The sequence below is a fragment of the Accipiter gentilis genome, chromosome 34 (assembly GCF_929443795.1).
Source record: "Accipiter gentilis chromosome 34, bAccGen1.1, whole genome shotgun sequence".
NCBI classification, from domain to species: domain Eukaryota; kingdom Metazoa; phylum Chordata; class Aves; order Accipitriformes; family Accipitridae; genus Astur; species Astur gentilis.
The window spans coordinates 561203-587448 of record NC_064913.1 but is presented as its reverse complement, the minus strand read 5'-3'; the positions used below and the strand labels follow the sequence as shown (position 1 = coordinate 587448).

At 43.6% G+C, this 26246-nt stretch overlaps 1 protein-coding gene across 2 annotated transcripts in view; it reads right to left on the bottom strand.

The window, feature by feature from the left end:
* Window positions 1-26246, bottom strand: part of RASSF3 (Ras association domain family member 3) — a 99470-nt gene that overhangs the window by 30244 nt on the left and 42980 nt on the right. Inside the window, exon 1 of one of the 2 annotated variants that reach the window (XM_049791992.1) lies at window positions 22683-22968. The exons of the other annotated variant lie outside the window; for it this stretch is intronic. Within the exon in view, the coding sequence (XP_049647949.1) occupies window positions 22683-22811 (129 nt within the window). The 5' untranslated portion in view covers window positions 22812-22968. Of the gene's footprint in view, window positions 1-22682; window positions 22969-26246 lie in introns of those variants that run through there. 2 annotated transcript variants of the gene reach the window in all.

Here is a 26246-nt window from a genome sequence, read left to right as displayed (position 1 = left end):
TCTCGCATCCCAGGCATCTTGACTGGCAAGGTTAAAGCTCCAAATGGAGATACACTCTTTTCTGTTGGCAGATGCTCAAGCAGCCTCACTCCCTCTTTTTTCCTAGATGCGTCATCTTACTGGAGTTCCCTGATCTTTATATACTACAGTCCCACCAAAAGCTGTGTGTATTGGCATAAGTGAAGGATAGAACGAACTAGTGTTACACTGGGCAACAGAGCCACCAATTCACTTCACACCACACTCTTAATGGCTTTTATTTGCTCTAGGGAGCTAACACTAAAGCATTATTACCCAGACTTGCTCAAACATGAGTGTTAAGTTTTCCTAGGTGTGACACAATCCAACAACTTGTTGTGCTCAAGGACAAATGGGATATTCCACTCCCCTTCCCTATAGCTGTGACATCTCACCTCCTCCCTGGGTCTCAGCATTTATTCAAGCCCTTGGTGAGGGAAACTCAGCTCACTAACCTGTCAGGAAATTAACTTTGGAAGAAAAGCTAAGCTAGCAAAACAAGGTCCAAGCAGTACGGGAGGCAGGGCATGGACAGAGCACAAGGTTTTTCTTCAGCAGCTTCCAGCTGCTCTACCCAGTTAACAACTTCCTGACCCAATCACACCGTGTGAGACAAATGTCCTATAACAAGGTTTCTAGGGTTTGGGTTGGTCATTTCTTAGAAGCAAGAAATTAAAGGCATTTCCATGCAAAACTGGAGATAACATGCCCTAGCCTTCACTGGAATCCTTTACATTACTCTTTGAAGAATCTATTCCCGCCCCCCCGCCCCCCCCAAGTTTGACATGCTCTCTGAGCAAATCAGTAAGTAAGGCAAAAACTCAGTATGTACAAGTTTAAATCTAAAGATCTGGACCCATCAGATCCAGAAAGGAATTCAGACTTCAGGCATTCTAATGTGGGTTTTGAAAGAGGATTTGTTCACCACCAGTGAAGCTATTTGGGAAAGTGCATCGTATTGACTACACATGCAGAATTTTTTCCTTCCTAGTTTTATTTTATTCTTCTCAACTTCAGAGAGATTGAAGGTCTTAAAGAGCAGCTCTAGTAGGAAAGTACAACAGACACCAGGACTGGAGCTGCTTGTCTCATCAACAGGATACAGCCCAAGAGCCCAAACAATTACAGAAGACAATATCAACTGCAACAGCCCCTGTGGCTGGACAATCCTTGTCCAGATTTGCAAGCCCGGAACAGCAGGAGAACTTGTAACTACTGAGGCCAGAGCTATTAGGCATGCGTAAGCAGACAACCAACAACCTCAGAAATTCAATGTGCACCTTCAAACTTGGCAACCCCCCTCCCAGTTGAATTTTTTTTCACCAGGAGTTAACAGACAACCTCACAGGTTACCTCTGCACCAGAGTGGAGTCAAGCCTGTGTGGTTTTTCCCACTCTAGTCCATAATACTTCTTCAGTCACACAACACATTTTCTCTGCAAACAGATTGAACTGTCAGCTCTCCAGCAAGGGACAGCTGTGATGTCTAATAGATAAGCACCATTCAGATTTTGACGTGGGGCCTGCAGTGAAGAGAATTAGTATGGGAAAACCCTACTTGAAATGACGCAAATCACCACATGCCCTTTATGACATTACAGGGTCGCCAAGTTTCATGCATTCCAAAACTTTCACACACTCACTTAGAAAAGTATACACTTAATGAATTTAAATGCAAATCTTGCGTGTCCAGTAGTTGACTATTAACATTAAAAACAACTGCTACTGGAAACAAATAATGGGAAATGTTTATCCAGAGAGTATTTAAAAAAATTACAGAACTGCAAATGTCATACTGTCCTTCCACATTCAGAAGTATTTCCTTTATTAATCTTTCTAATCAAGACTTAATGTTTAAAGTTTCCTAATTTGCTTCATGATTTGCCAATATATCAATTGTTTATAATCCACCCTACAGAATGAAACCACCTTTCTTTAAAGCAAAGCCAACTTATGCAGTTGATCAGATGTGACAATGAAGCAACAATCCTCAATGGGAAGGGAAGTATGGCTATAAAATGCAGGCATGCAGAAGATACCAAAATTTAGCCAGATGACAAACTTGAATATTGTGTTATTTTATTCAAAACTACTTTCCTGCTTTAAGGTATCTTTACTGAAACTACAAATACTCCAGCTTCCCTCAACAGCCTCTCAGTTTACTGATACCCCAGAGTACAATTAAAAATAAGGTAAGAATTTAACATGCTTCCTATCAACTTGCTGCTAAGGACAAACATAGTCATTTGCATGATCCAGCTAAGACATGTAATCGGCCGCTTACAAGAACAAAGAACTTGAAAGGAATCCTGTTTTCCAAAGATTGAAGTGGTAAAAGCAGCAGAGGAGGAAAAAAAATAGCATCCTTTGCTCTGATGTGTAGCGTCTATTGCATATGACTAAACCCTAAGTCATACTTAAACTTCAAAATGAAGACTCCCCCCCCCCCCTTTTGAAATACAAAAGATTGCATCAAATGGAAGGACATTTTGTATATTCACTTATAAACCAAAGTTCTCAACCTTGTCCCTCTTACATCAATTGCTGGGTTTAAAAAAAAAAAAAAGATAAAGCTTATTCAGGTCAGATAATTGCAAAGACCAAGATATGCTGTTCCCTTTGCTTTATTCTAGAAAAGACTGATGTGACTAGGATGAAGACAGATTTGGTCTAGTTCTCTCTAACAGAATATCTTCTATGGTTTGCTTCATCTGGAGGTTAACTAGTCTGGTGAAGAGCCCTTCAGTCTCTGCCATACATCGCAAAACAGACCTGCACACAGACTTTTCACAAAAGGTATCGTGGGTTGTTTAGAGTACTGATGACTAACAGATTAAGCTGTTCCAGAAAATTCGTTCTGTAGAAACAAATCACCTCACTTCTAAATATCATTTCAAAATCCCACTCCTCATTGGAGATAATCTCCAATACCATGCAAAAGGTTGTGCTGTGAGAGCTGAGGGAAGGAGCACACAGTGATTCTGAAGTAACCAAGGGAAGCCAAAGCATGGGATGGAAAGCCAGATGCCTGCTTTAAAAGAAACCCAAATCCTTTGAGGTTTATAAATTCATTAAAGATGTATCTGTCCATTTTTATCTGTGTCTTGTGATAGGAACAGTTAGTGGAAAGCAGGCATTCATAATCCTGCCAGAATACAGAACAGGCCCACTGCGGAGGACAGCTAGCCCAGGAGCTTCCCGGCCAAAAAAGCCCTTTGAAGGAGGTCCTGCAGCACTTCATCTCAGAAGAGCAAGGGCTGAGCAGCACAACTGGGGGATGGGAAGGAAGCTCGAGTATCTGCCACTCCAAAGGGAAAAGAGGTAAATGGGTAACCTCTGTACTGCAGTAAATACACAGAGTCCAGGGAAAAGGTAATGCCAAGTCTCCTTCACTGGGAGCATTCACAGGTCTCTGCTGTTCTCAGTTAAAAGCAGATTGCCTTCTCTAACTAGGCAGACCCTGGACTGTCTAGGGCAAGAACTGAACTATGCCAAACAACAGTGTAAGAGTAAACACACATAGGATGCTTACTCCTCTCTAGATAAACACACAGAACTGACAACCGCACAGCCTCAGTCAGCAGGAATGGACACAACCCATTTCCCTTCCCCACAGGGAGCACTCACAGGGTGCCACCAACGCCAGAGGGAAGGCAGAGGAAGGGGCTGGAGGTGCAAGCCAGAACAGAAATGTAAAACAATGCTCCTGCTATAGTCCCTGCCATAGAGTCCAAGCTGCTGCAGGCCATACAAACAGTCTTATTTACACAACTTTTCAAAACTTCCAGGTCCTCCTTTGTTCTAAAAAGGCAGGGCTGTTCTAAAAACATTTTGACTCAAATAACCTAAGGTCAGGGACAGCATCAGCTCCATTTAATACTGGAAATTCTTCCAGTAGCCTCTGAAAGGGCAACAAAAAAAACCCAAGTGGTTTGCATGCAAAGGAACTAACAAAGCCTGGTTTCTTGCTTACAACCTACTTGTAAACTAAACTGCACAAGATTTTCACATGGATGGCTACAAAGGGGCAAGTTGTGATTGAAGTTCTTTTCCCTCCTATGGATTACACACCTTCTCTTTTGAGTGGCTGCCCTGATGCCTCCAATGGCATCTGTTCCCACTGCTGGCCTTTCTTTTGGCCAGAGCACCAGCAGGGTCTGTCTGCAAAACCTGCTTACAGCTTCACTGAAGATCTGTAGAAGCTTCAGTACCTGCATGTTTCCACTGCTTTGTGAGACCTAGTCAACATGTTACCTAAACTTAGGAGAGGGAATGGGAAGATTGCAAGTAGTCTCACTTCTGCGGGAACCAGCTAAAAATGGGCAGCCAGGATAGTTTTAAGATCCTACCACCAGCAGCAAGTCAGGATAGGTTTTGTGTTCAGTTATACCTCCACCAGAGCAATGACTGATTTTGAAACAGCTACACACTACCTTGAGAGACAGCACAAACGCACTCATATTTCTACCACCCATGCTTTTACCTGTGCCATGCACAGCTTCCAGCCTTCCCAGACACCAGCCAAGGGCTCTGCACAAATGCTACAGATCTGTAATGCCACATGACTCTCTTACAGCAATGAAAAGGAAGTTTAAGAGTTTCAGAAACACCACTCTTGTAGGAGCTTCTTGCAAGAGGCTACTGTTAAATTGGTAGCGTGGACACAAAAGTACAAAGCAGAAATTCCTCATGCACTCTTGTAAGTTGTGTAAGTATTCAAATAAAAACAGAATACAATTGATTTTGCTCAGAGAACTAATTTTTCCTCCAGAGACGAATGTAAGATGATGGGTCACCTTGAAAATAAGTCGTATCATTAACACAGAACATTTTCAAATTAAGAGAAAAAAAGAGACGCCAAGGTTCAAGGCAAAAGGACAAACTGGAACTGAAAAACAAGACCTCCTTGGAAGGAGAGCTTTAATTGCATAGCCTTTGCAGCAGGGAGCGGTGTGGAGAATTTGAAATGGGACACAGAGCTATAATTGCATGGGCATTTGCTAAGTAGGTCTGCATTTGCCAAGTAGGTCTGTGTATTCTGTTGTGCGAAAGAATAAAAAAACCTCAAGAGATAAGCACTTCAGTGTGCACAGAGCTTGGACACCTTCCCAGAATTCAGGTCATAAGCAAAGACCCTCATAAGCAATGAAGGGTGCCAGAGCAAACACTTCCATGCAACCAGTCTGCATTTGTCTGTCTAGCCAAAAATTAAATGATGCACTTTTTTCTTTTTATTGGCAAAGGCGGAATACAAAAGTGCAATTAGTAAACAGCAGCTTTACAAATTTCAGTCTCTCACCCACTTTCACACAATATCACTGTATGTCAACACCCAAATTTTAAATACTGCTATACTTAATGTATCTGTTGTGTTAACTTGGGGTGGGGGGGATGGGGGGGGGTAAATCCTGCTTTCTGCATTTACTTTCAAACAGGTTCTCTAGAGAACAGCCAAAGTATCCCAAAGCCTGCTGGAGAAAGCCAGCTGGATTCCCAGCGCAGTCACACTCTGATAAAAGGAGCTTCAAATTCAGTCTCAAACTACATCTTAACTGTATCAGCTTCTTCCTGCAAAGGAAGTTAAGGGACTAGCATTAGGCTGTGGTTGCTAGACTTCGGCTTGGACAAGTATTTTAACCACCTGTCCATTTATCAGCAACCACCTTCAAATCTCCAAAAGAATAGCAGTCAAAAAGGAGGGATTCACAGTTAATAATTACCCAGCATACCGGTGTTTACAAACAGGCTTGCTTAACAGAAGTCTGGTAAGTGGCATCGATAATCATCTGAAAAGCATTTGTATGCAGCCAGGTATTGTTTTGTGATCTCTTCAGGCATCACAGCCATGAAGTAAGAGGTTTAAAAGAACACACAAAATACTGAAGGTTGAATTGATGGTATCGGCTCAAAGCCAGTCCAGCCAGTCCTGACAGACAAAGAAAACAAAACAGGCAGTGGAAGAAAAGACCAAAAAACCTCCCGCACACCTTTCCCCATACATAAGCTGCCCTCATAAGCATCACTGTTTGTATAGCACAGACTCACAGTTCCTTCCAGATCAGGTCACCGTTCATCTTCAGAGCTCCTGCCAACCTATCACCTGCACCACTGCAACACACACCACCACCTCTACCTGGCCACCAGCCCCGTTAACTACCCACAGCACCCAGTTTCTGTGCAAACCTCCACTCCAGTTCCCAGCGGGAACAACCCGAGCCATTCTTCTCCTTGCTGTTCAGCTCTCTGGACTCCTCTCGCCCAGGATACAAGGCCTGGCACACCGCCTGCCCAGCTCCCCACACCACTAACCAAAGCACGCTGGAACGCCCAAACTACAGGGCTCACGATCTCCTCTCAGCCCCAGCATCCCTCACCCACGCAGAAGGCGACCCGGGGCTCGCCCCTTCTTTCCAGGCAGCTTGGCTGTACAGATGCCTCATCCCCCACCCAGCTCACGGCAGAACTCTCTGGAGAGCAGGGAGAGCGTCCTTTTCCCCAAGGCCATGGCAGCAACCCCCTGTCCCAGCCTCTTGCCCTGTTAATGCTGGCACACTGCACTGCGACGGGGGAAGAGCCCGCTGGGAGCGGAGGCTCAGCCACAGCCACACAGGCGGGCTGGAGCACGCAAGGGGCTTCTTACCTCTGCTCACATCATCCCCTTTGCTCAGGGTAGATGTTTTAACTCTTCATGTAGGTGCTGCACAGAGAGCAGCTTTGAGCCAGGGAAGAAGGAAGAGGCAGAGGCCACACAATTTCCCCCGGTCTCCTCGCCCTGCCCAGGACACGCCGTGTCCCCGGAGGGCCAGACACACACATGCTCTTCCAGTCTAATGGCTGCTGATGGTCATTCCTCCCTCTTCCAGCTCTCAATAAAACACAAGAGACTTTGCAATAATTCCTAAGGGACATTACTAATTGGCAAAACCAAAATTCATTGTACATAAATCTAAATATTTATACCCATTTCTCAGCGTCCCACTGCTTTGAATTCATCTAAGGGCTGAGTTCAGAGACTATTACAAAAAGAGGTTGCCTTCAAACTGCCAAATGCTTTCAGGTCTCAGCTATGTCAGTCAGGCTTTGGTCCTTCTGCTCCTGCTGGTGCTACCCAGTCCCCTGGTAGCCGTCCATACTTGTTCTTTGTTTGTTTTAACAAAGTACCCAAAGCAGATTCATACACTTGTAAGAGAAAGATCTAAGAGAACGAGGAGGGGAGGGAACATCTCCTGTCTCGCACAATAAAGACAACCAAGGTTAAAAAAAAAAAAAAAAATCTAACTTGCCAAATGATGAGGTATCATTTTATGTATTTTTTCAACTTCGTACTTTCCTTATGTTAATAGCATACACCGCTCTGCTATCTACCATGATCCTGACAATACTAGTGCCTTACTCATCTGAATTCTGTCCTATTTTTCATTGCTGGTCTTGTGGGGGGAGAAGTAAGAAAAAAGAAGGGGCGGGAGGGGGGAGAGAGAAAGAGAAAAAAAAAGAGCGGTGACATTGCCTTCCAGTTTGTCCAGAAACTTATCAGGTGATGCTCTCTCTCTTTGAAATGAGCAAAATAAACTTTGAAACAGTCAGGAGTCAGGACACTCAAATGTTCCCATTTCATGACTAGAGAAAGGCAGGAGGTGTGCACAGCCCAGCCTTCTCTTCTTCCAGTGGTCCAACAGCAGAGCAAGACCTCCTGCCAAGAGGAGCTGCCTCTTCTCTTGCTGTAGCTTCTTTTTCACCTGCCTTTCTCTATGTCTTCCATCCAGTAGAAGACACTTTCTTCCTCTTAAGCAGCCATGGTGTCCAAAAAGCTGCCTATATTTACACTTACGAAAACAGCAGTAACTGTTATGCCATAACCAATAAAGCCCAAAATTACAAAGTAAAATCATGGCACAAGGTTGATTACTGCAATAATTACCACAGGCAGATAGTTTCAGCTGTGAAACTTTTTATGAAGTAGCATGAAAATAGATACCGATCACACATTCGTCAAACAGATTAATAAATCCCTTCCAACCTTCTCTCAAAACTGAGAAGCAAAGGAACTTACTGCAGTTTTAAAAAGCAAGCAAAGGACTAAGACTCGATTGCCATTAACAGGCTCACACTTGCAGTGGAAAATTCTTTTAACTACTTGAGACTGAAGCTAGTCAAGGCACAGGAAAGACTTCTGTTACCTTCTGGTGTGGCATAACATTTAAAATACATTTCAATTTGTTTAAAATAATGCCCTCAACTTTATTCTCTAGATGGATGAACTGGCCTGTAAAACCTGTTACAGGGAACAATTAAGGAAGGATTCTAAAGCCACAGAAAACACAAAGAGCTAGAAATACACAAATGCATGTATTTTTTAAATCAGGAATCTCAAGTAAATCCAAGGTTTACACTGCAATCCTATTTTCTGCACTACTTTGTCAGATACTAAAGCACAAACTATTTTTTCCATTAAGCAATTTCTACTGCTTTCTTCTTGCTTATCTCTTTTCAGAAGTGTTATTAATAAAAAAAAAAAAAGAGAGACAAACAAAACCCATACAAAACCAAAAAGACCAGACTTTTCCACCTTCTGCTTACCTGTAGCATCTTTACCCAATTCAGAAGTCTGTCCAAATGCTCTAAGGCCTGTCCTCACTGCACCATCTGCTGAGGCTCTTCCTCCCAAAGTGCAGCTCCACAAGGTAAGCCAAGCCCAGACAGGGCTTCTTGAGGTCCCACCCTCCCTGTCAGCCTCCCCATCTGCACATTCCTCCATCTACTCTAGCACCAGAACTGCTCCTCTTGCAACCACACAGAGATCTGGATCAAGGAAGGCATCTGGCAAAAACCTAATTAGTTTAAAGTGAATCTGCAGTGGAACCACACCCTCTGCTCAAGCAATGGCAGCCACGCGCTAAAAGGGCCTCAGACCATCTACCTTGTAGGTGTGTGGCTGAGATGTTACAGGGCACGACCAATGGAAGTAGGATAACTGCTCCATGATAAGCCCTTTGTGTTCTACCTTGCGAGACATCGCTTGTTCCTCTTGGTTCATAGGATAAATCTATAAGACTGGAAACCCGGCTGTGCTCAGCACCCTCTACAAAGTGTCCAAACAGAGTACTGTAAGTTGCACCAGGCTTGTGTTTTGACATAAGTTACATCCCATGAACCGACTTGTGTTTAATATTTAGTTCATGTTCTCACCAAAATATTTTGTATACATGTGCTTCAATGAAAGTGGAGCATGGTGAAGTCATGAACCCGAAAGAAAATACTGCCCACCTATTTACAGATAGCTTGCGTGGATCAGCATCCAATAACTAATGTGGGTAACAACTTGTACCAGAGTTAGACTTCTTTGTGACCATGCAGTCCTGAAACTGCACAGAGACCATGAGAAGAACAAAAAGAAGGAACAGAGCAAGCACTGCACAGGGAAGTACATCCTGGTACACATCTGAAAAGAGAATGGGATCCAATTGCAGCTCAGAATTTCAGTAGCACATCCCTGCCAAATTTCAAACTTTTTTGCTTGCCTTTGTTGGGAACAGTCAGATCAAAGTTTGGATTTCTCTGGGAGGGCATAATTGAGGTTCATTTGGCAGCATATAGTGAGGGGACAGGGAAGAATGAGAACGGATCTCTGGAAAAGCCTAAAAAAAGTAATTCCTTCCCACATCCAGGGAACGGCACCATGTTTCTAATGATTGCGCTTAGCACACTGTAATGCTCCTACCTTCAAGATAATGAGATACCAATGCTAGTACTAACAATGCTGCTGTTATTATATATTATAATCCTTATAATAATAAATACTCTTCTGCTGCCTTTTGTTTCTGACACAATCACTACCAGATGTGAAATGCCTTCTGAAAGATTATTTTTTTTTCCCCTGTATCTTCCAGATCTATCTCTGAAGATTAAAACATATAGGTTACTACTTGTATAAGAGGTTCAATCCAGACACACAGCATGGAGCTCCCATCTTGAAATCTCCACATCACGTTTTCACAACTACATAGTGCAGTAAAAAGCTGTAATATATTACAAAATTTTTCCACTGGCCATAAAGGCCTAACTAAAACCAAACTCATTTTGATACAGCACCCTTGATTAAAATTCAAGGGAAGGTGGGAGAGGGGGAGAAAAATAAAGGAAAAATAAAAAAGCAAGGGTGGCATACCAACATCCTTACTATGTACTTCACCAAGCTGCTTCACGAGCTGTTCTGAGCTATAAATCATTAGAAAAAGAAGTCTGCTCCCAAGTTCGGGTGTTACAGGAAAAATGACTTGGTTTATGAATTTATTTTTGCAATACCAAGCTATTTTCACAGAACACGCCATTTTACCATCTTGAAGCGAACACCTACTTCACTAATGGTCTATTATCGTCACAACTCAAAGCTACATCTTCATATTCCAGTGGTAACTTAAAAAACGCCTGAAGGAGGAAATCACCAAATCATTAAAATCAAATATGCTTTGAAGAATATTTGGGGTCTATATTTAGGGGTGGGGAAATATGTGCCTTTTAATTATTTTTTAATTAAATCAGCTGTGAGTTTTAAAGTTCAGAGCATTAGAAACTGCTTTGATGTTTCACTTCACATAATATCAACCTTTTAGCACAGTATAAACAATCATGTTCCCCCATCTTGAGATAAGCCTCACATCATGTGAACATGTAACTGAATCAAAAGCAGCTGTCAACTTAGACAAACCCATCAACTCTATCCATAAAATGAAATAACCTGTGATATAATTCTAATAATCATTTTTGCCCATGACTGGGCAAATGCATGCTGTAAGCAGAAGACAATTAGAAAGATACTAAAGGTATTTTGTAACTTCTGTTCTGTTGGAATTATCTGTAACTTTTGAATCTTTCGACCTTCATATTAAGGCACATCTTATCACCTCTCAGTTGTAGGAGAAGCAATAGAACAACAGTTTGGATATCCAAAACGCCACAGTCTTCCTATGACCATCACAGCAAAAGTCTTCGCTAGAAGAGTCCCTGAAGTCCCCACAAGTGGGATGACCACTTCCAGGGTAGCATATCAAGAGAAGAAAATGCATTCTTTCCTAGGATTCAGCTCAGCAGGTGCAACACTCCTCCCAAAAGCTTCCATGTCCATCCATTGCTGCCATTGGGGGACACAGTAACAGCAACTTGAGAACAAAGGACACCCAACAGGAGCGAGCCAAAACAAAACAGTGCTGCCAATAACTTCACCAACGGAAAACACACTTCACAAGTTCATCTTGGGCACAGGTGAGCACAAAGCAGGGGTTTTTTTCTGACAAAAACACAGGATTAACCTCCCAGGAACCTCACTGCAATTTGGTGATCAAAGAGAAGTCAAACCAATTTGTATTACACCACCTGCCATGTTTCAAGCCAACTTATTTGATCTTCTGACAGCTGGGCACTTCTACAGGGTTATTGTTTTACAGACAGTTCCGTTCTTATTGAGAACTCAAGAAGAGAACTCAAGAAAGGTGTATACCAGGAATTATTTCTCTTGCATTTTATAACAAACCTGCCATCACAATACCAAGGCAACCACAAATACCCTATGGTTTAATAAACCAAAGAGGAAATCCTGATGCAATATGCTCCACTAGCAACAGAGCCACTTTGATTTGACATCCATTGACTTAAAAAGCATCACTGGTTCTCTTTGTCAGCTAAATACTTGACATTTATTTAGGATAATGTTATGTATGCTGTGATCAGGTCTAAGATGTAGGAACTGTCTGCACTGTGTTCTGGCTAATTGGCACCTAGCCTAACGCAGAATATAAAAATCTTACTGTACTAAGCACAAGCCGTCTGCTTCATTTTACAGATCAAGAATTTTGATCAGGGTGACAAAAAGCCAGAAATCCCACAGCCAAAATCACCTCTTGAAGTCCCCTTGCAGACAGGCTTGAGCTAGCAATAAAGGCATTCTCCCAATTCTTCTGCTCTTTGATAACAGTCTACTGGATATTTTCTCAATAATAAAGTTGCAACTTACAGCACAGAATTAAGAAACTTGTAGAAGATAGTCTCTTCAGTACACTTTAATTAAAACACAGTGGGTTTAGGCAAGTTGAACTTTATTTTGCCAGCATTATATTTTTTAAAAAGCAGTAAAAATACCTCCTAGGCAAGCAAGGGACCAACAGAAGTTCAGAGAAGTGGATCACATGGTCAGCTGAACACTAATACCGTTTTTCAAATTCTATGAAAACAAACTTGTTCCCATGAAGGCCAAATCAGACCCCAAAGCAATACTTTGCAGCTGATATAGAGAATGTTGAGAGAAGGTATTTAGATTTGTCAGCAATTCCATTACAAACGACAGCAGTGCAAGTCAGTCTCAGACTAAAAGGAAAAGGTAAAGTAATTTGTACCCAAAGAATAAAACAGGTTCTCACTTGGCCAGGACCTTGAAGAAAAAGGAAGGGGGGTAGGAATCCTGAATATTCTGTTCAGGAATAATTCTTTACATACAGTCAGCCATGGAGCCCAAAACCAACTTCAGAAAGGCAACTCTTTACATAAATTAATTCAACTGTAGATTCAATAACATCAGAAAAATGCAGTTGAAAATAATGTGATGATCTAATGCTGTCTTCTCAAACACCCATATGTACATGTAGTAGTCTCTTACCACTACAATGAATTAAAAGGTAACCAAAGAAATTCAATAATATTTTAAGAGTCACTTCCCCAGGGAAATAACTAAATTATATTAGCAAATAGAAGAAGATAGTCCAGCCTTTGAACTCTGCAATGGTCCCACTCTGTGAGAATATCTTACCTAGCTGCTGTGAATCTGTCCACTTAGATGCTGAGATCCATTTTCTGGGGTCTCCAAGAGCAGCTAAATTGTTTTCATTATAGAAGGAGTTGATTAAGACTCCTGTCATTAGTCATCACTCCACACTGCAATTTCTTTGAAGGGAAAAAGGTGTTCCCTCAATTCAACAACTAAAGGGCCCCTGAATATCAAGTTAAGTACTCCCAGGATTTGGTTTATTTTAACCTGACCTGCTAACTCATGCAAAAATTGCAAACTGTCCTTAATATTAGATTTTACATCAAAATTAGCTCAAAGCTTTAGAAACACTTCTAAATAAAGAAAACAAGATTTTAGAGTTACAAAGCTACAGTTTATGTAGACACTGCATAAGAAAAGTAAGATGCTAAGTTAGACTCCATGAAAGCTGAGAGTATCATGACCAGAGGAATATTTCTTTAATGAAAGATCAAGTTCTCCTTAATAAAGCGGACTTCTCTTGTGCAGATTACATGGGAGTCTGGTTACTGCTCGCATCAGGTTGCCTGCACAAGTGACGTTCCCCAACTCCGTGTCTGGTGTTCTCCTGCAGCCAGCATTTGTATATGGGCACTCAATGCAGCAACTGCTCCAAGTATGAACTTTTGATTAAACTGTCCATTTTTGTATGGGACACAAGATATCACTCCCTGGTGCGGAAATATGAACAGGCTATTTTTCAGCCTACACTTAAAGCAGGACAGATTAATACTTTTTCTTTATTATTTCAGTCAGAGCTTCTGAAAGATAATCAAGTCACAAATCAACTCCCTGTCTCAAATAAGACTTTTACCATGCCTCAAATGCAACCTGGTTAATTTGCTCCACTTTGCTCTCAGCAGCAGATAATTGTTCCTTTCTATCATCCTGCAGCAGATGGAGCAAGTCTTCTACACAAAGATTCCTTCCTTCTCCTCCTCCTCCTCCATTTCTTAACTATCAAATATGAAAGCAACACCTACTTCAAGCCTTTAGCTGCCAGGTCCAGGTCTCATGCAGAGTTAAGGATTTCAGCAATTTTCAGGAGCATCACCTACTGAGGAATTTACCCCTGCACTATATCATGAAAAAAGAGCCATCACATGGGTCTAATTTTTGGACCACAGGTACTCCTGCTGCTGGAAATGGGGAGCCTGCATGTTTGACAGGATTAAAATTAACTTTTCTCCTGCTCATATTTCTGTTCCTTGGTCTTCAACACTTAGGTTAAACAGTCTAGCCTGACAGATCCAGAAATACTTCTGCAGGAACACTCTCTCCCCACTGCTTTTCAAAGTTAAACACAAATGCACAGTAACAAAAAAAGGAGCTGCCCAGTCTCTAACTCACTAGTCTGTACAGGTGGGGGATCAGTTCCTGCCGCTGGCTACAGCACGCACTTGCTGTGCACTTTAGGCACAGCCTAGGTCACCTGCCACACGTCAACTTTTCTACTACTAGTAAGCTAACCAGAGACACAAAAAAAGGGGGTTTTTTACCCTTCATAAAGGATAACACAAGATGCCTGTCTATGCCTATACTACAAAATCTTTGCACACATCAATAACATAATAAAAAAATTGTAATATAGTAGCTCAAATTACATCTGTTGTGAAAAAAATTGCACTGACTCTTATGCTGATTTCACCACAGCATTGAGCCTTGAACTTATTCATTTCAGACATTAGAACAAACAATGCAGGTCAATTCTCCCATTGTACAACACACAACCACCATATTCTTAATCTTTTAAGCAGTGCCAAAGAATATGCCAGTTTCTGTACATGTAAGCATTATGGGTCACGCTGAAATCCCTAGTGCAGTTCCTAGAGTTTATACAGCTTTACCGGATGCTTCTCAGATGAACCATAAAGATATTTTGCAATGAAATGAGTAGCTGTGAACAAAAAGACTTCCATAATCTTAGCTTACGTATCTATAAGTGAACACACTACATCAAGCTGCTGGTGGACAGAACAGCAAGATGAGGAGGTTTTGTTCCTGAGGAGCAGAATTCTTCAGAAGAGAGCAACCCAGTAAAAGAAAGAAAAGTAATGCTCCAAACAAAACATCTGAACTAAACTCTTCCAAGTTTACAGGCTAGTGTGATCCTAGGCACAACTATGTTTAAGTAGTCACTGAGAGGAAGTCCTCTACAACAGAGGTTATTAGCGATCAATAAAGGCGTTAATCTACTTTTGCAGTATTAACAAACTTGATCTATCCCAAACTTTTCTTGAGGTGGACAAGCCAAATCATGGGATCCCTGCTTCAGTGGAAATAAGATTAAGCACTTAATTCTTTAGCAAATTACCATCTTCAGTCAGAGCAGAACTCGATCTTCAGTTTTTATTATTGCTAACCAGGCTTTAGAGAGACCATATTGATTGGGTACTGCAAACACAAGATACAAGGACTGTGCACCATGAGGAAAAGTACAGTGTGGTTAGATTGTGCGTCCATGCACTTGATCACACCTCGGATCAATTAGGAGACGGAACACAAGACAAACAGTTGTAATTATGGGCAACAGGGATAACTATAAAAGATTACAGACAACTGCCTTTGTAATTTGCCCCTACTGTATTATTGTATATAATTTCCAAGAGAAATGCACTTGCAAGCAGCATTTTCCACAATTACTTAGTGGGTAAACAGCGAGATGGAGAAGCTGACAACCAGCACACCAAGTACTCATACATATCCAACATTAACACTTGATGCTTCCTCTGAGGCAGATGAACCACTGCTGCTTTTACTATTATTTTCAGCACAGCATAGATTCTTCTGTATACAGGAACACAAATTCCTCTCCAGCACACACACAGATGAGTAACTAGAAAGTGATCTTAATTGCTACATAAATCACATGTGGCTACTTAGCATAGCCAAATACATGTCTGCATAGGAAGCGCTCTCCTCAAAACTGTCTGCAGTATTTCATCAACCTCACAAAAGAGCAAGTGCGCCAAAAAAACGAAGGAAAGCAGCAATTACTCATCCCAAGTCAATTCATACCTGTCTACAGACACGTGTGGACTTTGTTACAGGCACCTAAACACATACAAAAGCTGGACAATACTGTAGTCAGGTAAGCACTGCACTGGAACTGGAGAGGATGACAGCTTCAGTCCCACCAGGGCACAACCCTAAAGTCTGTGGGACAATGCTGATTTTAAGACCTTTCCTGAATGCTGGTCTCAAAAAGTACAAATCTGTGTAGGTGGGTGGGGTGGGGAGGTTGTGGTTGGTGTGGGTTTGTGGGGGTTTTTGGTTGGTTTTGGTTTGGGTTTTTTTGGGTTTTTTTGTTTTTTTTTTTTGTTTTTTTTTTAATGTGAGTATATATAAGCACACATACATAAAAACCCTACTATTTCTACCTGGGAGGAAAGTGCAGTACATATTGAACAGCCTGGCCCAACACACTGTCTGCCCTGGAAGTCCCCAGGGACTTCGCTGCCTGTCCATGAGAAGAGTTGAACAACAGAGACCTGTCACTCTCACTTCTCTCTTAGCGATGAGCTTGGCTTGGCTCACAAGTATACTGTCACCAAGCAAACACTGCATTACAGATCTAGCACTTCATCCAAAATCCTCTGTTAATCAGTTTATTTGCAACTGTTAATCCAACACTGGTGCCACTGGCTTTTTACACAAGGGACAAACTGCAGTATCAGTTTTTACTTCAGTTTTTCTTCATAATTTGCTCTTGCGGTGGCTAAATGTTAGCCAGCAAGAACCTCTTCCAAAATAGTTATTCTGATATTGTTCTTACACACAGATCTACAGCTGAAATAAGAGAGCGTGAAAATGGGGTACCAAATTCTCTCCTTCAGTAACTGTTTATGGGGTTTTTTAAATCTCTAGTGTATTCAGAGGATCCTGAGCTCAGTTGCTCTACAGAGCACTTCCCTGAATTCACCAGACTCTTCAGTTAAAAACTCCTTGTGTCTGCATGTCTATTCACATGTGTCTAAAGAAGCCTAAGCCTTAACATGTTGAACCATAAGGCTATACGTGCCCAATACTTTCTGACTTCAGTGAAAGTTCAAAGCTCCAGCAGTTCTGCCCTTCTGCCTTTGCACTTAAAGCCACAGGATTATCCCAACTCAATTACATCACTTAAATCACAAAACACTCATACATACTAGGTACTCCTGATCTTTCCAGTCAGAAGCCTAGCTGCTGTACTCCAACACTCAGATAGGTGAATCAAAGTATTTTTTTTCTCCAAATAAAAGGAGGAAAAAAAAAATCCTGTGTTTATCTGGTGATATTCAAACAAATGTCAATAACAAAGCTAGTCATACATTGCTGGTGCTCCAAAAGTTTATGCTAACAGATAAGCAACTGCCGGAGATACACCTAGTATAGTATTAATACAATAGACTAAAGAAAAAAGTGGAAAGATAGGAGTAAGTCACCTAGTCTGAATACTACCTGCCACTATTGCTGCGCTCATGACACTTAAGGTGCTGAATGTAACAGCACTCATTAGATGTTTTAGTGACTTGAATTCCTCTTGAGACAGTATGTTAAACTATCTCTCCTAAACTTGTTTCTTAAGTTTCTGTGTGCTAGGAATTACTATTTCATATAGTTAAGTCCCCAAAATTTAAACTGGTGATTCTAAGAACCAACTGCAATGATAAACCAGTATACAGCAATCAGTGTCCTCTGCAAAGCATGTAAATCTCATCTCACCTCCAGAGGCTGTCAGACACAAGGAAGGGAGTCGGAGCTCGCCCCAAAACAGGACCACACTCCTCCAAGCTACAGACGTGCGCACACACACCACATCAGGCACTCCAAGACACAAGTGAGGCAGAAACACAAAATGAGGACCGCTAGTTTACTCCAACAGTGACATGGGCTTAAAATAGACACAATCTCTACCCCCTTCATTCCTTCAACTCTTAACTTTCAAGTATTTCAGTTGTGACAATGTTTACCCCATAATATTCACTGACTGCCAAATGCATTTGAAACAAAAAAGAATGAAACATTACTGGATATTTTTAGGGTTTTGGTTTGTGTTGTGTTGGTTTTTTTTAAAATAAGTTTCATGACTACACATCAAACACAAACCTAAACTTTTTGGCTCCAAAGCAAGTCTATAATTAGAAGCCTCATTTGTTCTGCTAGTCAGGAGAGCCATTTTCCCTGGGGAATGTTACTGAAAGGAAACCCAGGAAGAGTTGTAACGGCCAAAACATGAAACTTTATTAATAAACGGACACTGGTAACACAAAGTCATCCTAACTAGACTTGAGCAGTTACAAATTGTGTTTTACACCTAGAAACTGTTTTCTTCCCAAATAAAATGCTTTTTTTTTGTCTCTCCTCCTCTCAATGAAATGCCTTGACCCGCTGTGCAAATTCACATGGAAGAGACCTAAAAAAGGGCTTCTGCACCCAGAAGTTTGTCTACTTTCTCACAGTTGCACCAGCTCACCCTTTTAAAAAAAAAAAAAAAAGTGTGCTATACCTTTCCCGGCAAACCTCCTCTTCCGACAGTGGAATGATGGCTGGTTACCCTGCCAGGACAAGTTAGGGATGAGACTTTCACCCTCTGCCTTTTGCCTCTCCCCTTGATACCTCCTCTGCTCTTTTATCCGCTTTCCATTTCCAGCTTTTTTTACAAACTTCCTTTCCTACCCCCATTACCACACCTGCGAATTCCACCGATGTGCGGAAAAGACGGCCACAAAAACAATGTCATGGCAGGGGACACCGGGTGTGGGTGCAGGGGAAGGAACTAAGATGACAGGCCTGGAAGCTGTGAAGACCGAGACCAGTTACGGGGAAGAGAGAGGGAGAAATCAAACTTCACATGGGGAAGGGTCACAGTTGACAGCAAGGCAATGATTATGTTCTCAGTTGCAGGAAGAAACCATGCATTTCTGGAAACTACCAATAGAAGCAACTGCATTTTTCTTGCAAGCACTTTTGAAGAGCCCTGTATGAAATGATGAAAAACAGAGCATAAAAACACAGTTGCTTTTTCCTTTAAAGAGAGGAGCAGTATCCAAGTGCCAAGCTTCATACCTCCAAGCACAACTCTCTCACGTTTTGTATGCAAACTATTCACAATGAAATGCTGAAGAAGCTGCAGGATTTGCCCTCTTCTAACAGCTGGGATCCATGATCTTCACAGCACCACCAGCTTTTGAAGCAGCGTTTTCCAAAGCACAGTGGTGTCCTCTCTCGCAGACTTCTCACGTGTATGGGCAGTTACAGAGAGAGATCTCTTTCACGTTTCTAACCATTATAGCTACAGGGACGGGGGACACTGAAGTGCAGAGCAGGCAAAATCAAGCACAGGGATGTCCCCAAGTGTTTGCAGTGATCCTCAGGGAAGACAGGAGCTTAGCAAGGCTGGGAACTAACCCACACACCAACCACAACACTTGAAAAGCCACTGTCCATCAAGCCACCTGAGAAAGGAGAAGTATTGCGAGGATTTACATCAATCCTGTTCAAAGTGGGAGAATACAGGGAGCTGACAAAGGGAAGGGAAGTGCAGAAAACACACAGGAAGATGTGTATCCCTCCAACATACCGTAGGAGCAGGCATGACTGTTTTCACTTTTCCTGAAAGGATCGGGGTGGGCAGGAGGAAAGAGGGAGAGAAAAGGGTCAGCTTTCAAAAGTTTGCAAAACATCTTTTGGCATTTTATCTACAGGGAATGGACAATTTCCAAAGGCTTGATCACGCAGAAGCACGGGTCTGATCTTGTAAAAGCCCATGCACATGGGTAACTTTACCTCACATGAATAGTCACACTGGCAGGACAAAAATATTTACAGTTCCTCCTTTTTCAAGTATTAAATGAGTCATTGCAAACATGAAACAGGGCCACACTGAGCTTAATCTAGCCTCCAATACTTAAATTCTACAACAGCCACAGAAGATAAGAAACCTTAAATAAAGCTAAACTTCCATGAACAACCACACAGCATAAAGCAGCCTGCATTTTATGCACATTGCCCGCAGATTAAAGTATTTCTTGCTTAAGAAATTGCTTTGGGGCCACTGCTTGGCCCCAAAACACCATGCTGCCTGCCATACGCTATAATGGTTTTTATGCTTCAATTTTTAAAAAGGGGTAGAGAGAGAGGAATAGACAAACCTTTAACCACCCTAGAGAAGATAAGCCCTTTTAGGCAAAGCCCAAAGGTACCCTCACAAGATTTTTACACCAAAATTGCTATCAATCCATTAATCCTGTTAAGACACTGCAGAAACTGAGGTACATAAGCAAGCCCACCCCTGACCCATTAAACGGAAAACAAAAATTTACACAGCTACTTAATTTCCTTTTTTCCTTCTTTTCTTTGGAAATTCATACAAAACAAGTCCAAACACTACTACTGAGCTTTTCTGCAGGCACAGCTGCAAGCCAAAAGCTCTAACCCATTTCTTCCCCATGAGAAAGGGGGCAGAAGGAGCTAAGAGAGAGACAGAAGTAATTGCCAGCACTTAAGTCTTCTAAAAGAAAAAAAAAAACAACCCACATTGCAAAACTTAATATCTGTATAGTTGAGAAAGACACAGAAACAATAACTAACAGCTCCCCTCTTTTCTCTTTGCTCAAGGGGACATAGTATGCATTTTTTGACTAAACCTCAAATACAAACCAAAAGTAACATCCTCATCTGTACAAAGAGGCTTATTATGATTGTTATTGCTGGAAGGGGAAACTCACTCTTACTGGCCACATGACTGTTGAAATCTACATTCAGCATTGTTTGGGGTTTTTTGGGGTGTTTTTTTTTTTCTTTCCTCTATAACTCAGCAGCTCAGAGCAACTGGTAATAACTTTATGACTAGAAACATTTAGCTGAGCATTTCTGATGCTGCAGAGTCAGCAATACAGATGAATTTGTTCCAGGCTACTCAATACATACTTAAACACGTACCCTGCAGCACCACACTGCAGTGTTCTTTTGGGAAACATTACTAAAGCACAGTATCAAATTCTAGGGGTTTTTTCCATCCCCCTCCTTGCTTGGTAATGTTAACATCACATACAGCAATTTATGTGTTTGCACAATGTACTACCTACGCAACTAGTACTTAGTAAGACAACTCATACAACAGTGTTACAAAGACACACGTATGTTTTTAGGCTCTGAATCAAGGCCTGGGCCTTGTCACATCTTACACACAGCACTACACACAGGCTGAGAGCAGCTAGGTATCTGCTCACACAGTACCGTCACGCCGTGGTCTTCCTCTGTAATGGCCAGGTGGCAGCCAACGCCAGCCAAATAGGTTAGCAGATGAAGTTCAAGGACACTCAGCAGGGCTTGCCAACTTCCACAGAGTCCCTCAGGTTAGTGGGAGGCTGAAACTCAAGATGGATGAGAAAAAGACGACCCCTGAGGAGGGGTGCAGCGAGAAGCACCCTGGGGCAGCAGCCAAGACCTGATAAAAAGCTGGTGCCAGCCTATTTGCACAAGGTGCCCAAGCTCAGGTGTAGGGAGAGGGTGTGCTCAGGCTCCCTGCCAAGGTTTGCAAAGGAAACTGAAGCTCAAGAAAGCTCTGTGCACTTCCTTAAATGGGAACAGGAGTTTCCTGAGGGGCAGTTAGAGGGCTTAAGTTTTAAGCAAATCACAGACAGGGCACAACAGATGGAGAACCTCAGAGAAACAGAAACCAAGGTTGGCCTTCTGCAGCACAACATAGCCTAGAGCTACGGGCTAGAACGGCTGTGGGCAATGAATGATCGATCCTGACAATCCCCAGGGGTGGACCAGAGGGCACCCAAGGTACCCAGGCTTTGACAAGCAAGTTTATAACTAGATCTCCATAGCAGCAGTAATATCAACACCAAAGTCTGGCAGGGAAAAAACACCAGAAGTTTGTACAAAGAAACAGGCGCTGAAGAAAGGAAAGCCGCAGACACTGGTGGGAGCGGGGGAAGAAGAGCTAGCATAAACAGAAACAGGCTCACTGGCTTATAGTTTCCTAAGATACAAAGCACCTCTAGAAAGAGGTCCTCCGCTTTGGGAAGAGGAAAAAATGTGAGGGGCTCGGCTGCTTAGCTAAAGAAACATGAGGTTTACCCCTATATGGTTTAATGACTGCTCTGGATCGGACAGGGACTGTTCCATTTTGTATCCCTAACGCAAGTTTTGCTCCTAGGGGCTGCTTTTGTCATGGCAAGGCTTCCTCAACACACCAACACTTCTCACTCCGCCTGCAGCCCCGGAGGTCCTCCACTGAAATTTCAAGGCTGACCACAAACAGGGTTGGTTTTGGGTTTTTGCCTTGGTTTTAATCAGTTCTTCACTTCAAAGCCCACCTGCAGTTGATTTCCTGAGCTTGAATGCTTAAACCAAGACACTTAAACACTTCTGAGGGCCTTTCTCTGCCAACAAAACAGCTGAAGAGGCTGTCATTCATCTCGAAAGGAGCTCCGAGAGGAGCGAGGAGGCAGACCCCGCCGTACCCCAGCGGAGAGCTGCCCGCAGAGCCGATAGCAGGGCTGATAGCGCGGTTACTCACCACAGAAACATCTGATTTTTCACCACGTCCCCAGCCCGCCGGACTCCGGGGGTTCAGACTTGCCGTCTGGCTCCCTCAGGCCGGCTTCCGAGCGGGGCACGCCGGCGGGCTCTCAGAGCTGGCGGCGCCCCCTCCTCAGAGACCCTAGGCCGCCGCTCCAAGCCCGGGGAGGGAGCCCCTTCCCTGCCGCCCCCTCCCCGCTGCGTCCCGGGGCCCGGGCGGCTCCCGTGGGGGAGGGGGGCGGCGGACACGTGGAGGCCGAGACCGGAGGGAGGGAGGCGGGGGGGTGGCGGCCCGGCCCGGCGGCAGCGGCCCCGCGGGGCGAGGCCGCCCCTCAGCCCCGCGCACGGCACTTACTTGCGGGGCGGCCCGGCTCTTGCCCGGCGGCCTCCTGAAGAAGGAGGTACGGGCGGTGAAGAAGAACTCCTCGGACTCCTCCTCCTCCAGGCTGCTGTAACCGCTGCTCATGCTGCTGGTCCAGGTCATCGGCGGCGGCTGCTGCTGCTGCTGCTGGGGCCGGGCGGCGGAGAGCACCGTCCCGGCCGCCGCATGGGGCCCCGCCGCTGCCGCTCCTCTCCCAGCGCCGCCGGCCCCGGGGCGCAGGAGGAGGAGGACGAGGAGGAGGAGGAGCAGCGGCGGCTCCGCTCCCTTCCTGCCCCACAAGTTTCCGCGGGCAGCGCCGCTCCGAGCCCCGCCCGCCCCGGGCAGCAGGTGAGGGGGCGGGGGCCGACCGCTTCCCCCCCCCCCCGGGGGCCCGACACAGCGGCCCGGAGCGAGCGGGAGGGGGTCCCGCCAGCACGGCGAGCCCGGGTGCTGGGTGCCACGGCGGGGGGAAGATCAAAGCACGGGCGTGGGCTGGAGCTCCCCAGCCCCCCCGGCCGTGCGCTGCGACCTCAGCACCCCCTCGCTAATTACAAGCAACGAGGCAGCGGAGGGGGCGCTGGCTGAAGAAAGAAGTTCCCGAACTTTTCCGCAATGACTACCTGGGTTCCCTCTCCTACGCGTCTTTAAGAACAAAGTTGTTAAAAAATAACCACTGGCAAAACAACCGCACGCCGTTCCCATGTTGTTCTTCTGGTAATCCTTGAATTTAAGCTTTACAACCGGTAGCCGTAACAACCTTGAATTCCCGCAGCTGCTGTGGGTGGCTGGCCCTGGCCTCCCCTCCCACGATCAGGCCCACAGACTATTAAGTCAGTGGAATCCATCGCCCCAGGATGTAGCAAGGAGCCAGGCTTGTGAAGACTCAGCAGAGATTAGATATGTGTACAGATAGGAAAAATATCCAGAGCTGCAACTGGGAAACACCTTTCAAAGCACAAAGGTTCTGATAAGATGCAGGGTGTACATCAAACTCACCAGTAATGGGGGAAATGACAGACAATGCTTGAAGGCCAAGTCGCTCCGTAATTACCTGCTTCAGAGTTTCTCATGTCTTCCCTCAATTTACCTAGGGCTGGTCACTGTCACAGACAGGATACTGGGTTTAAGGTACGGCTTCCTAAGGCTACACAGCTGCCCGAAAAAGCAGACTTACCCTTCCTGCACGCCTCAGCCCGGCATTCCTGCCGTCCCCCGTGCCACGGCAGTGGTCCCACGGGGGGAAGTGAGTCACGTCGGCCACTCACTGCTGAGCAAACCCCGGGAGAGGGGGCTGTGGGGATCAGGAAGGAGGACAGGCTGCACCTTTCAGCAAGAGCACAACCTTAGGTTAAACGGATTTGAAGCTGTAGGTTTACCAAGCCACCATCTAAGCCAATACATCGGTTCCCGTGGTCTCACTACTCGGCCACAGATGTACCTGGGACACTATCAGCTGATGTCTCCTTTCCCTCTTCTCCTTCCCCATCTCGCTGGCCCCTCACAAACTCCTCATCTGCTATGTGCGGCCGTTCCTACCCCCGCAAGTGGGGACTGGGGCTGTTTCTGCCAGTTAGGTGCTCTTCCCACACCAGTATGCTGTATATATTGATTATGTCCCCTCAACACCAGCAAAACAACTCACACTGAGAACTAAATCCAGTTAATCAGTTCAGGAGGTGTTAAATCCTTACTGATTCTCCCAGATTTTTGTATGAAGTGTGGCATCTGGCAGATTAGAAAGTTGCATAGCTTTTAAAAACAAATAATTGAGTCTAACAGCGTATGTGAATGTGTCAGATCTTGAGCGTACTTGTTGGTACTGTAAAGCCCCATGGTATTCAAGATAGCTTTAAGTTGAATGCCAAGTTACTTGAATGCGACTAAAACATATTAAAATGCTTGCTTTAGACAAATGAGCTTTGTGTTACCTGGCTCGCCAAGACCAGCCACATGCCAAAAGGAAGTCCCACCAGAGATCTGCTGGGCTTGCCCCTGAACCTGTCCAAGACCCAGTAACAAAGCTTTTGGATAAAACACCCCTGACCATGATCATGGTGAAGGATTTTAAGTGACTCGGGAGTGCTACAAAATGGGATTTGTGTTTTCAAACTACAAAGGTGTTTTTAAATGTTATCCGCTGGCACACTTGATGGGCTCCCCAGCAACAAAAGGCACTGTGTGTATAGCTTGTTTGCTTGGCCGCAGCCTCAAGCCTGATAGTGCATGGGTGGACCACCGAGCTGGAAAAAAGGATCATTGAGACAACAAGCTGCTGCAAGGGAGCTTGGGTCCATCTGTGCAAGATCAGTTGCAAGTCCTGGGCTCGAGTTTATCTGTTCTCTGGCAGCAAGGCATGGCATTCACCTTGTCTGTGTAGCATCCTTTATATTGATAACACTGAAAGATTTACAGCATCGTTTTCTCCTGCTGCAACAAAGAATGATGGAGAAAATATGTCTTAAGTTCTTTTTTGGTATGTCTTCCCATATGAGTTCACTCCTCTGCTATAGCTCTGTTTTTAAGCCTACTAATTTTGACAGTGATTTTTTCCTTTGATTTTTAAGTTTTGACAGTGATTTTCTACTTTAATTTTTTTTTTCAGACATGACACTGAACCAACAATTCACATGAAGGTACAAACAGATGTGATGCCTTTCCATGTTGACTTGCTAGGTGCTTGCAAATAACATATCCAAATCCCATCAAGTATTTTGCATGGTTAATACTTAAAGATCAGTTGGTGCATATTTTTAAGGTCTCTGTGCCCAGACAAGTACTTCTCAAACTGACTTCTTGATCTTACCTAGGTAAGATTCATCTAAGGCTCTTTGTTAGGTGCTGCATTGAAACCTCTACACCACCAGCCCTGCATTATTTTTCGTTCATTCTGACAGGCTTCTTAAATACTCAACCAAAAAAAAACAAAAAACCACTGCATAATGAAAACAAAGACAGCCATGTCTCAAGATAAAGTTAGTAATAAGCTTGCCGAAAGCATACTTGCTCTTAAGAATTATTGAAGCATTAGGTAAAAATAATAAAGTTAAAAGCCAAGGAATGTGGCACAGGAGAGAGATTTAAAACATAGACAAGCACTATTGAGGCTCTCCATCAGTCCTTCCAAGAAATAATTCAGTCCAGTGAGAAATTAAGCTGGCAATCAGTTACCGTAGGATCACACAGTCAACTGGCAAGAAGAGGGAGATGCCTTTTTTTTCCTAAATGAATAATTAAGTTCAAGTAGCAAGTAGTGCTACAAATGCACCTGTAAAGAAAAGCAGGATAAACTTATTTTGTTTTTTATTAAAGCTTGATGACGCAGATAGAATTTCAGAATATTTTTAAACTATAGCCCATTCAAGCCAGTTAAAAGTGGTGACTCAAGTAACACAACCAAATATAGCAATGGGCACTCTGTGTTCCAAAGCAAGAGTCTCATGAATAAAATATTAATAAAAAGCAATCACAGGCAAAGATAACTTGTGTGATACACAGTTGTTTGTTGTTTAGGGGGCAAAACAATATTTAAAATCACTGTCACATTCAAGGATAAAATTC